Source organism: Hippocampus guttulatus, chromosome 6 (assembly GCF_054856545.1).
Source record: "Hippocampus guttulatus isolate MCC_2025c chromosome 6, RoL_Hgut_1.0, whole genome shotgun sequence".
Classification (NCBI taxonomy): domain Eukaryota; kingdom Metazoa; phylum Chordata; class Actinopteri; order Syngnathiformes; family Syngnathidae; genus Hippocampus; species Hippocampus guttulatus.
This window is the reverse complement of record NC_141266.1, coordinates 8201185-8214281: the sequence shown is the minus strand read 5'-3', so window position 1 is coordinate 8214281 and position 13097 is coordinate 8201185. Positions and strand designations below refer to the sequence as shown.

At 41.8% G+C, this 13097-nt stretch overlaps 1 protein-coding gene across 7 annotated transcripts in view; it reads right to left on the bottom strand.

Moving 5' to 3' along the window:
* Positions 1–13097, bottom strand: part of oxr1a (oxidation resistance 1a) — a 154266-nt gene that overhangs the window by 84722 nt on the left and 56447 nt on the right. For all 7 annotated transcript variants that reach the window (XM_086114347.1, XM_086114345.1, XM_086114349.1 and 4 more), the window contains one exon: positions 2817–3013. In XM_086114347.1, coding sequence (XP_085970473.1) covers positions 2817–3013 — 197 coding nt within the window. The remainder of the gene's footprint in view (positions 1–2816; positions 3014–13097) is intronic.

Sequence of the window (13097 nt, the reverse complement as noted above, 5' to 3'; positions counted from 1 at the left end):
TACAAAGCTGAGCTCATTGAGTTCAAGGATGTATATAATGATGCGAATGTCCGCTGAGGCACTGGAATATAAAGCCTGTCAGAAGCTAGGAATCAGCGGAAATGCTGCAACATACCCTCTTGGGAGGCAACACTGCAGGTGTCAGATAAATTCCAGGAAAATATCAGCTACTTCCTGTGTACTGTATGTCCTTTTTTTCTGGGGGGTGGGGACTAAACACTGCGTCTCAATCCTCTTCACCAAGTCATGTCCGAGGATGACTCTTTACATTTTCAGTTGGATATAGCATGCTTTATTTATGAAAATTAGCATTGTAAATGTGGTGTATGCGCCTGTAACGACAGGTCTGTCGAAGACCGAGCACACAGCACTGCAAGTCGCCGGACACATTATTAATCTACCATAAAAATAACTTGGCAGAATAAGCCTGAAAGTAGAGCATGGCTGGTCTAAGGTAGGGCTGCAAGAAAAGGCCACAGAGCCCCTCTCACAATTTAAAACATAGATGAGGGTCAGCCAGTAATCATTGTTCATGATATGATACATAAGTATAATTCATTACGGATACTATAATTTGTGTCAGCTGTGCACACAGGCCAGGCCTTGATCTTAGTGTGTTTTATCTAGGCCAACATTAGCCGTAGTAAATGATTAACTGCTATGACTCAAGATTGAACAATTTGCGCCAATGCAGTTAAATGCTGTAGAGGGGGGTGGGGGGGGGGGGGGATGGCCATTGTTCTTTAATGGCTGAATTACTGTTCTCTTACTACCTTGGTCTATTTTTTTTATTCTAAGCAGCCTGCATATGCCATTGCACAGATAATGGATGATCAGAGAAGGTAAAAATGTCAACAGGGGGCCCGTTACCTCATCTTTAACCTGCAGTTTCCTTTCACTGATTGCTGTCGGCCGGACTGATAGGTATGAAGCCCGATCGATCCACTCTTACAACAGAGCCTTGCCGAGGCAGCAGAGTCGATACATGATGACTCTGTATGAAGTGACCTTATCGGAGTGAGACATCAGCAGAATCTCTCTCTCTCTCTCTCTCTCTCTCTCTCTCTCTCTTTCTCTCTCTCACACACACACAAAAACACACACACACACACACACACACACACACACACACACACACACGTTCTGCACACCGATGCAACCCTTGACCTATGACCACACGGTCCTCTTATAAGAGGCGACATGACTCACTGTCTGATGAAGGACATGTAAGTCAATCTAAATTAATGACTCTAGATCTTGTCACGGGAATGAGCTTTAGGAAAGGGCAACCTGGGAGACAGAGAGGAAGGCCTACCAGGTAGGAGACAGAGAGGAAGGCCAAAGAGGAGATTCATGGATGCCGTGAGGGAAGACATGCAGGTAGAGGATGCAGAGAACAGGGAAAGATGGAAATTAATGACTCGCTGTGGCAACCCCTGAAAAGGGACAAGCCGAAAGGAGAAGAAGACTGCAGCAAATTTGACGGATTCAGAAACAATCCTCGCATCTCAATTCTACAACAGACAACATCCAAGGATGACCAGGCTGCCAACATGGTGACATTGAACAAGAGCCTGACGACAGCCTTCTGGTAACTGCAATTTATTTTCCATATGGAGCCTTTCTGTCCTGATGATGTATGATGTGGAGGATACGCATACACAGAAAGGCCATTATGAGGACTGTCATAGTGACATGGGGTCGTATACAAGAGGCGAATCAAATATTCTACAATCTGCCTATACAAAGATAATAATGCTAAGAGTTGATTGATACTGTTAAATAGGAATTAATTTACAACAGGGGTGTCCAATACATCGATCGCGATAGACCAGTAGCACGCAGACTGGTCCCAAGTCGATAGCAAGCGGTGTCGGAGGAAATGGGACAAAAAACGATTTGTGTGCGTGTGAGTGTGTTATTAATATTATATATTTTTGGGTTAGTGCACACTGCACCCTAAGCATCCTATCAATTTCACTTTCACAAAAAAATGTATCTAAAAAAATAAAATAAAATAAAAAAGCAGGTCACCTTTAACTTATGATGGCGCATGATCTGCATCACCTGAAGTTGTTCGTGGTCGCCAGTCTGCAATTGCAGCTTGTGATCAGAGCTGTTGCGATACATCTTTTGTTATTCTTATTATTCTCATTCAAAGTTTGTTTCATGTACAATTTGTGTACAATTCAGCAATGGCACTGGCAAAGAATGGGAATTTGGAGCGCCACAGGGAGCATTTTAAAACGTACAAACGATAGTTTCTGCATTTAACACGGTGCAAAGTTTGTGCCATGCCTCCGGTCAGGTCTCTACTCAGGTAGGCAGTGATTTCCTTATCACAAACTCACAAAGTCTTGTATCTACTATATATCTTTGTTTCGTTCATGTTAGGGGCCATTTAGGCTGTTGCTCATGATGGCCTGCGTATGTGCGTGCATGCGTATGCATGGGTGTGCGTGTGTGTATGCGTGCACGTGCGGTAACGAGTCGATCACGGTGGTGGTTGCTTGAAAAGTGGATCTTCAGTCAAAAAAGGTTGGGCACCGCTGATTTACAATATGCGTATTATTAGTTTGCATTAGTGTAGATCTGCACTACATCACACTGTCTTAGAGGAAAAAGTATGAAATAAATCTACCTTTACAAAATGATTTTGTTAGTGCAGATTTTGCTTGATTGAATTTTTATGGTGCATTTTTCTCTTAAATTGGAGCTCATATTATATTGTGCAAGTCATCATAATGTTGTGGCCAGTCACTGTAATTTGAAATGTAATTCAGTTAACACAGAAGCCGGTGAAACAAATTGCCTACCAATGGTGTAGCCTCTCTTCAGTTCGCCACACCGTGGGCTGCGGCGCTGGGAGTTTGTGGTGTTGTTTTCCTGCACTGCGAGGACTGTGGTCGCCTTGGCAACCGCTGATGCAGCTTTATTGAGGGGCGAGGATGGCACCAGAGTCGGGGAGAAACCTTGGCTGGCAATGTCCACCGACTGAGACTTCTTTTTCAGTCTGCAGTGAGAAGCAAATCACAGTGAACAATGTATATTATGATGCATATTATGTTAGAATCTCTCTAGGGCAAGTAGTTCCTAGGCACATTCACCGAATCCTTCTTTAGTGAAAAATAAAAATATGATTTTTTTTTTTTACAATTTCAAAACATTACAAAAACACATTTATTAAAAACAGAAAAAGTCAATAAAATTACATGGCCTAAGTATAGGGGTTTTTTTTTTTTTAATTGTATGACGTACTATCACGACAGTCACACAGTGGCAACTGAGCGAACTCAATTTCCCGCAGCACTGATTGGACAAGCAATGCCATGTGATCTTCTGCAGCCAGCAATGGCCAAGCAGGCGTGTCATAACTAATCAACATGTTGAGCCTCCATGGCAGAGGCTCCGTCGAACCCCTGAGACCGATTCACTGAACCCCTGGGGCTCGATCGAACCCAGGTTAAGAACCACTGCTCTAGGCTTTGGCGAATATGCAGTGAATGAGAAAATCACCTTTGAGCAACCTTCACTGCTCGAAGGCAAACCACTCAAAGGATATTTGCATTTGATGATCTTGATTTGATTGGTTGGTCATAGAAATTAGATTATGCATGCTATTTTTACCAGCAGCGCGTAGATCTGTGTACAAAAAGCAATAGGCTTATCGTGCACTTGTTGAGGTGGAATTTATTAGCCACACTGCTTGTACAACACAGAGGCTTAGCTGGAACACAGCAGGACACCAAAAAAAAAAAGTTTCTGAGTTGAAAACAAATAAACATGGTACAGTACCAAGGCAAAAAAGGTCATACTTTTCCCTTTTTTAAGATACAGTATTTAGATTTCAAGCTACAGCTAGATATTTTCACATATGGAATAAGTGGTATAAGCGGAGCACCTCCTAATAGCTTCAACTGGGGTTTAGGCTTGGCTATACGCATTTCTTTGTAATTATTCATCACACCAAGACGGTTGGAAGTCGATGACGACTGCAGTGGAAGGACTTGACTGCTGCGACCTCAACCCAATCAAACACCTTTGGGCTTAACGAGAACAAGCGTTCTAAATCAGACCCTTTCCTGAAACATCGGTGAGCTTGCTGAATGAATAGATCCACACATCCTTGTCACAGAATTGCTGTTTTTACAGCTACAAAACCAAACTCCATAATTTCTTCCACTTTACCTTCCTGTTGCTGTAATGACCATGTGAATAAATGATGTGTTATATTGTGTAACATCTGTATCAACAAGCATGCTGTTCTAAGGGAACTAATACAATAAAATACACGATTCCTCTTAAAAATTACAAAGCAAAACCAAAAATTGGCGCAACAAAGTCAATTAAATGAAACAGAAGCTATCTTTAGTCTTGTAAAGTCCTGAATCAGCAATATAAGATTCTCAACACTCACTCTTGCACTGCACACTTACGATCATTCCAGAAAAAACCGCTGAAGCAAACACATTCTTTTTGGCCATTTCACCCAAACGCTCATCTCCTGATGGACCAGCAAAGCAGTGCATATGGCGGAGTGTATAACTATATTATGAAAATGCATAATCTCTGTGGAAATGCTGTCCATCACAGAATGTCTGTTCTTTGGAAATTAAACTCAATGGTCCAGTGGAGACAAATTAGACAGAAGAAAATAAGGTCTGCCTCACAGAACTGTGTTGTTTTTCCAAAGGTGTTGAGCATCATGAAGATGTCTTTTGGCAATTTTGAGATGAGCATTTGCATTATTTTGGACAGCAGTGGTTTTCGCCTGGGAACGCTCCCATGGATACCATTTTTGGCCAGTGTCTTTCTTATGGTAGAGTGAACTGACCTGAACTGAGGCCAGTGAGGCCTGAGTTCTTTTGATGTTCTAAATACCTTTGTGAGCTCCTGGATGAGTTTTAGCTGGTCGACCACTCCTAGGAACCTTTGCCACTCTTCCCAGTTTTCTCCGTTTGTGGATAATGGCTCTGACAGTGGTTTGTTGGAACCTCAGATTCTTGGAAATGGCTTTGTAACCTTTTCCAGACTCATACATTTCAATATCTTAAAAAAAAATCTTTAATTTCTTTGAATCGTGACATATTGCGTTTCTTTCTTGGGATCTTGTCGCTCACTTTACTTTGTCTGACAGATTTTATTTATGTGATTTCTTGATTCAACAAATGTGGTGGTAATCAGGTTTGGCCTGTGAAATTGAACTCAGCTTTCCCAAAACTGTATTTAGTCACAGTTACTTTGCGATTTAACCAGGGGTGATAATTACTTTTTCACATAGAGCCAGATAGTTTCGAATTCCCCCCCTTGGTAAATGAAATTATCATTTAGAAACTGGATTTTATATTTCCTTGAGTTGTCTTTGTGTGATATTAAAATTGGTTTATTTAACTGATACCTTTCAGTGTGATAAATATACAAAGAACACAGAAATCAGGAAGGGGGCAAATACTTTTTCATGGCACTGTAGCTCCTAAGCATACTGGGACAGACAAACCCATTCACCATGATAAGGTGTCAGCTCAAGGAGGGCTTATTGGACTAGGTTTTTTTTTTCTGAAAAGTACAAGGACACATTTGAGTCAGATTGGAAGGCATTCGAAAACGTCAACACAAATAGTGAATTGCAATTTAGAATATGAGTCAAATCTTCAGCAGCACTGTGTTAATGACAATTTTGACAAAGCTACAGTATATGTTTGCTAAGGTAGATCATAATGAGGATGGGGAAGGAGTGAAAAGTAGAGACCTGCAGCTGTTGATTTTGCCTGTGGAGGATAAGAGAGAGGGGTAGTGCCAAGCTGTGTGAAGTCTATCTCTACTCCCTCAGGAGTTGGTCCTAATTACTGTCTCATAAGTGGAGCGGAAGCCCTATTCTATAGCTTGTCTTCTCTGTTCATTGAGCTACAAGGCCAACTGGTACCAAAAACGTGTGTGAGTGTGAGTGTGTGTGTGTGTGTGTGTGTGTGTGTGTGCGTGTGTGTTTGCGTCAGTGACAAAATAAACATTGGGGACTTGTCAGATAAATATAAAGAGTAGAAGTAAAAAGTAGGCTGAAAAATGAACATTCCAGTAAAGGAAAAATAAATGTACAAATGTTTTCAGTTAATTTCATCCATCCATCGTCTATTAATCCGGGTGAGCTGGAATCCCAGCTGTCTTTGAGCAGTAGGCGGGGTACACCCTGAAGTGGTTGCCAGCCAATCACACGGCACAAATAAAAAACATTGGTGCTCAGAATCACACCTAGGAACAATCTAGAGCGTTCCATTAACCTGCCATGTATGTTTTTGGACTGTGGCTAGGAAACCGCAGTACCCCAATAAAACCCATGCCAGCATGGGGTGAATATGCAAACTCCACACAGGAAGGCTGGAGCCGGAATCAAACTTTCATGTTTTTTTGACTAGGGGTAAATGCCACAACATGCCACAACTCACATTTTTCAAACACAGCGACACAAACGCAAGCCCCCCCATGTCAACTTCAGAATCAAAATTGTGTTTTCCAGACATCGAGCTATAGCCTCCAAATGTACTGATAACTCCCCTCTTGACTACCGTGGCCGTTTCACGATGGCCATATATGCATACATCATCGGCATACATTTGGAACCCAACACAATTTCACGACTCTGGAAGATCGTTTATCTATAGGCTAGAAAGTAATGGTCCAAGATTAACAGTTTTGCTCATCTTGTATGTGATGACCTCTGATTAACTCAACACCAAATACATAAAGATGCTGTCCCTCCATCAATCTCAAAACCAAATCCAAATATCGTGTGATTCACAAGATCTCATAAAAAATAAATAAAATTAATAAAAACAGACATCTGCGGATATGCACCGATTTTACCCAAGTGTTCCACAAGATGACCAGAGGTGGGAGCGTTTTAAGATGGGGATGGTGGCATAATAAGAAAAATACTTCATGCCATCTGGGGAACCCCCTTTTTATATAGAAAAACAACATTGGATAAGGCATATTCTATTTACCACCGCTTCCTTGTTCATCAGTTACGGTGCTTTTTTCATTTGCCACTTTCCATTCATGTCACACAATTCAATGAGGCAAATGACTCGAGAGTCGTCAGCTTTGCCCACACACACATAAAATATTTTTGGTCATAAATATTGAAAACATTTAATATTTAAGATTGTTGGCCCTTACCTGTTTCGGACTCAAATCCCCCAGGTGTTAGGCCTGACTGTCTTTATGCGTGACTGTCTTTGGTTTGAGAGCCATAGCTTCTGGCTCTCAAACCAAAATGTTCATTTTGCACTCAGCAGTTATTCACATATTAGTATGAATTTGATTCTACATAGTTCATCATTGCTCATAATGAGAACCTGCAAAGAGCCCACTGAGAAAATGAGTGCATATTAAAGAGGCTTTTTTCCCTGTTACACCAGTGAGAAACTGGGGCTCTTTTGGTTTTCCGCAAGGGTTTGTTTGTCCCCCCCGTCACAAACTAAGATTGCAACAGTCACGTGAGAGATGCACATCAACAAAGACACCAAGTCTGGCTGATTGCTATCAAGAGATAAAACAAAGTGAAAATGATGGAAAACAGGCGCAGGCATTTTGTTTGCTCCTCCATGTTTGTGATCTGACCGAGCCCAGGAGGCTGTGGAGCAGTTCTGCCAAACTGGCATTGCTCAGATTATCAGACGCCATGTGATTTGGCAAAGGATGGATAAACAAAATGAATTTTGAGTCAAAACACACTTATCACACTGCTACTAAGCAGGATTAGGCTCAGAAAAAAAGAGGGTGTCTTTGCAATGCCGTCTTTTCATTCTCTTTGCTTTGCTTCCCATACCTTGCAGTGGCAGTCACACAATTTTACAGGGGGAGGGGTCTTTCATATAGCCCCAGAAGGTACTGCACAATATGAAGCGTGATGTCATTGTCAGAGTTGGCAGCGCAGTCACCATCATACAGTAACAATGACTCGCTGTAAATTGGAAGCCAATTGCCACTTTCTTTTTTTTTTTTTAAACAATCATATGTTCTATGCGGCCCTACTCGTCTTAGCATGGTATTCTAATTTGTGGAACGTGAATTCAGCACTAGAATTAATCTACCCTTTTTTATTGATCTCACGGGGCAGATATTTTGCCCGTTGCTGTTGACTGAAAATGACATCACAGTTGGTTCAATGATCAGAAAATGACCAATCACGGCTGTTTTCTGAGTTTGGTCATGTGACATTCGCAAGATGAGCCATGATTGGTCGTTAACAGATCCTGAGCAACTATGATGTCATGTACAGACAACAGCAATAGGCAAAATGGCCGCTCCTTGAGATGAATAATTCCACAAATATATTAATCAGAAGGCCGCATAGAACATATTGTAAAGAACATTTTGGAGTTGACTTCCTCTTTAAGCATCACCCCAGTTTATAAGAATGTAACATTGAAGTATTTTTTGTGCGACCTCATGAAACGGATCTCTCGGAACAGTTAATTTGCTCTGGTATCCTTCAAATAAGTAGTTTGGGTTTGCAGTTTAGAGTTTCAAATTATGAATTAAAAATATCCACCTCCCTACATGGTTATTGGGTCTTAATGGTATTCAATACAAAAGGTCAACAGCCACCGTGATATTGCATTCGGATGTTAAACTATACCCACACATAATGCAGCTATAATTGTAGATATGAAGTACTTCATTACAAGTACATGTGGGATTAATCTCTGCTAATGATCTCATCATCATGCACCTATATGCCACATATATCAAACCAGCTATTTTGAAATGGATTTAAATGCGTGTTGCTTGTGATGGAGGCAATCATGACAAAACTGTGACTATCTGAGCTTAATGAGAATGTGCAAGTCATGGTTGAGGCAGTCAGACGAAAGCCCTGTTCCTGCTTCTGACACTCAGAGAACGAGGGCAACAACAACCTGTGGCCATACATGTTAATGAGGCCTTCTATTGCATCCGGGAGCATAATGAAATACGGCTGAACCTCGACACTCGGCTCTGCTGTTGGACACCTCCGCATAATGATGTATAGAGCACCACGCCACATTACACTCATCTGCCCTTGCTAAATGCCACAGGAGCAATTCTGCGTTGAGGGGTGATTGGGCAGTTTTGACCAATGAGGCTTTTAACCTTCACGTCAATGTAACAGGAGCCCATGGCTGGCGACGACACTGACATAAGGCTGAATGAAAGGCAACACAAAATACAAAACGATGGAAAACGTACAAGCAAAGATATCTTTTACTAAATAATTGATGGGGCGGCCCGGTAGTCCAGTGGTTAGCACATCGACTTCACAGTGCAGACGTACCGGGTTCAATTCCAGCTCCGGCCTCCCTGTGTGGAGTTTGCATGTTCTCCCCGGGCCTGGGTGGGTTTTCTCCGGGTACTCCGGTTTCCTCCCACATTCAAAAAACATGCATGGCAGGTTGATTGAACACTCTAAATTGTCCCTAGATGTGAGTGTGGGCGTGCGTGGTTGTTCGTCTCTGTGTGCCCTGCGATTGGCTGGCAACCGATTCAGGGTGTCCCCCGCCTACTGCCCGAAGTCAGCTGGGATAGGCTCCAGCACCCCCCGCGACCCTAGTGAGGATAAAGCGGTTCGGAAGATGAATGAATGAATGAATGAATAAATAATTTATATAACGTGGGGCCTTGAGACAGGAGTTTTTTTTTGGGCTCGGACTAGCGAGCGAAGATTTGAGATTCAAGCACTTAATGGTGGCAGTGAGTCAACTCACTTCATAATAAACAGCAGTTTGGCAAATATTGAACAATTCTTCCCAGGGATGGAATGCTCATTTCTGATAGATACCTTGTGAAGAACAGCATACAAGATCCAATCTATGATATACAGAGGATATATGCCACAATATGAGTAACAGCACACAATTTGAAACATTTAGAAACAGTTTGGACCACTTGACACAAAAATACAAACTCCAATACTATTACTGTTCCTCCTCCTGCTTCTCGTCCCCAAAATGACCCCGGACTTTCTTTTTCGGGTTAGTGGCATTCCAGGGGACGCTTCCGTCAATGCTTATATCGCTAGTGATTCAAAGTTACGTCATCAGTCTGCCAGTGAAAATGGGAGTCCAACAGTGACGGACTGATAGACCTTCTGTCCGTACTGACGGACAGGTGTCAGTGCTCACCTCAGGAAATTAGGAGCAAATTATGATCCTCCTCAATTTCTTTTGTTGTGCTTCTGTTGTCATCAAGTTCATTTTGACTTTTGATTTCTAATCTTAGTTTCTTAGTTATTTGCACGTAATGTGATGTAAAATTATTAATTAAATATTTTAGCTCCCCTGCACTGATGCTTTTATCCTGGATGAAACATATTACAATACATAACGGTTTTGCGGAAACAAAATAGTAGGAGTCGGTACTGATAAATCATGCCTTAATTCAACGCAGTACTTGAGACGAATAAGGTCTTATTATTTTTCCATTACTGAGCGGCATCTGCCAACAACAGTGCCAAACCGCTCTGTTAAAAATAGGCCTGTAAATCAACCAGGGCACCAAGGGAAAAGGTTGCTATCCATTTACAAAAATGTATCAATGCAACATTTAAAATTCCCATTGGCCAGAGCTTTTCACATGACGCACAGAGGAATAATCTTCAGTGACAAAAGGGATGGAGGGGCGGGGGTAGAGATAGTGGGCGAACCTCATTATGTGTCTGGCTGTGACTCCAGGGCACGTTTCTTCCTCTCTCACTTTCTAGGTGATTGTGTATCACTGGAGTTACGAAATATAGACGTGCACAAAAAGGGGGGTGGGGGGGACAGGATAAAAACTGGAAAAGGTGCTCTCTATGTACTCATGTTGGCAACAAACACCCTGTCAGAGTCAGCTGCACAATTACACACAGCCTCCAGCGGTTGATTCACTGAGTACCCATAGGGACATTGGTACTGTGCCAGCAGCCTGCTACTGTCCTATTTCTCTTTTTTGCTCTGCTCCTTGTTGCTAGCCTCAATCTTACTCTTGCCTTCTCATTGGCCGTATAACGCAGAGAGCCTGCAAAACGATTGGTCAGCATAAGTGATGGAAACAATGTCGTGACAGTGTGGCTTGTGGTAGTGCAGGAATCAGATGTGTTGTTTCAATCGTCACCTTTCAGCAGCCTGTTCATTCCATTGTTCATTATGGCTCATAGAAAAAAAAAAAGGACAGCAAAGATGGAAAGTTATGCTTCACACTTTGTCGTATTGCATTTGAATTCTTGAAAATATAAATATGCTCGAGATAAAAACAAAAAACAAAAACACTGACTTGAGTGGTAGGCTGCATTCAATTGGAATCTGCACCATAACTTCTGTAAAGAAACTAAAGCCACATTTCGACACACTCCATAAGCGCAGTTTGGAAAACACCGATCAAGCTTGCGCTTCTGTTGCGGATCATGTGGGCAGGAGTAATATTGCCGCATCAACTATGTGAAAATTTTAGCTGTTTGGACAGATGTGTCCAATAAACAGAAGCAAAACATACCTGAAGTATTACTGTGATCACAAGAAATACAATAAAAGAAATAAAATGGTATGGATAAAAACATATTCATATCCTTTAAATTCTAGACAACCAAACAAAACCATACTACTTGATGGAAACGGTGATTAAGATGTGGCCAAAGGGTTGTCCTTTAAAAAGAAGAGGTGATTATTTACATTTTAGAAAGACTTTCAGAAAAAAATGATTGTCACAACATTGATGGTGGCTAATTTCCTTGGACATGACATAAGATCCAGTGTATTCTGGTTTGATGTCACCAGAACAAGGACAGTTAGCAGAGTTCTTTGTAAGCAGAGACTTCATGAATAAACACACACACACACACATACATTTCAGTGCAGTATGGCTGAGCAATGTCGTCAACAGCCAACACAAACACACAAGAGCAGAGAAAGGAGTTCTTCTGCGTTTGCATTAAATGGGCTGAGCTTTCACCTGGATAGCACTTTCCCACCATGAGCATCTCTTGGAATTATGATGTTATTTCATTGAAAGTTTTACATTTTATGTTGTATCAGAAGGTAAAATGTATTGGAAAGTAAAGTTAACTGTGTTTCTTTATTAATGCAAAATGCCTCGGTCTCTGCTTTAAGGGTACGTGACTTTATGTCGCTTTTTTGTCCAGAATTTTGTGATGCGGTGTTATTAAAAGGTGGCCTAGGTCCCTTAAATCCCCACTGAAGCACAGGTGCAGAACTCACTACCTGACACTGACGTACATTAATGTAAAGTGTAAACAAACGCACAGGATTCATCTCTGAGAAAGAATGCCTACATTTTTGTCAAATGATATGAGGTATTGAACCATTATCATACATTTCATCGTATCTGAGAAAGGAGAATTCAATACTGGCTACTTCATAAAATGCAAACAATCCAACTGCCACCCTCAGAACTGGCGTATTTGTGAGGTATCGCAACGAGGCCGATTTGCTCCGTCTGAATACTGCATGTTCACCAATGTTCATATTTTCTCAGCCAGTGTTTTCACTTGCACATCTGGCATTTGCAAAGAAGGCACTGACTAGCTGGAGGCACCAACATCTGCCACCACTGGTGTCACTGCCACAAGCTCAACAGGTCACACATTTACGCTGCCTGCTTTCGGTCAACTGGAAGTTCACGTGTGTAGTCATGCGATTCTTTACAAGTTGCGTGATGAATGTAATAATGCCAGCTGCTTGCGACGATGCTTCCCAACTTTCTTCTGTCTGTCCGCTTTCAAAATTCAACTCCTCCTTTCTCCATCTTTCTCCCTCCTGTTTGCAGTCAGTTGGCAGCCTGTTTGGCTCAGGCTGGTGACCCAATGCCCGTCTGCAGCAGGCTCATTTGGCAGCAGTTGGTAGATTCTGTTACTTGCTGAAAATGCACTGTCCATATTAGCTTACTCTTATGAGACACAGTTGTCGGGTTGAAATAGCTGACAGAAAATGTAGCTGTTTATTTTCTGGGAAATGAAGGGGCGGTTTCAATTAAATTAAAAAAGCTATTAGTTAACGGAGTTTGCATGTTCTCCCCGGGCCTGTGTGGGTTTTCTCCGGGTGCTCCGGTTTCCTCCCACATTCCAA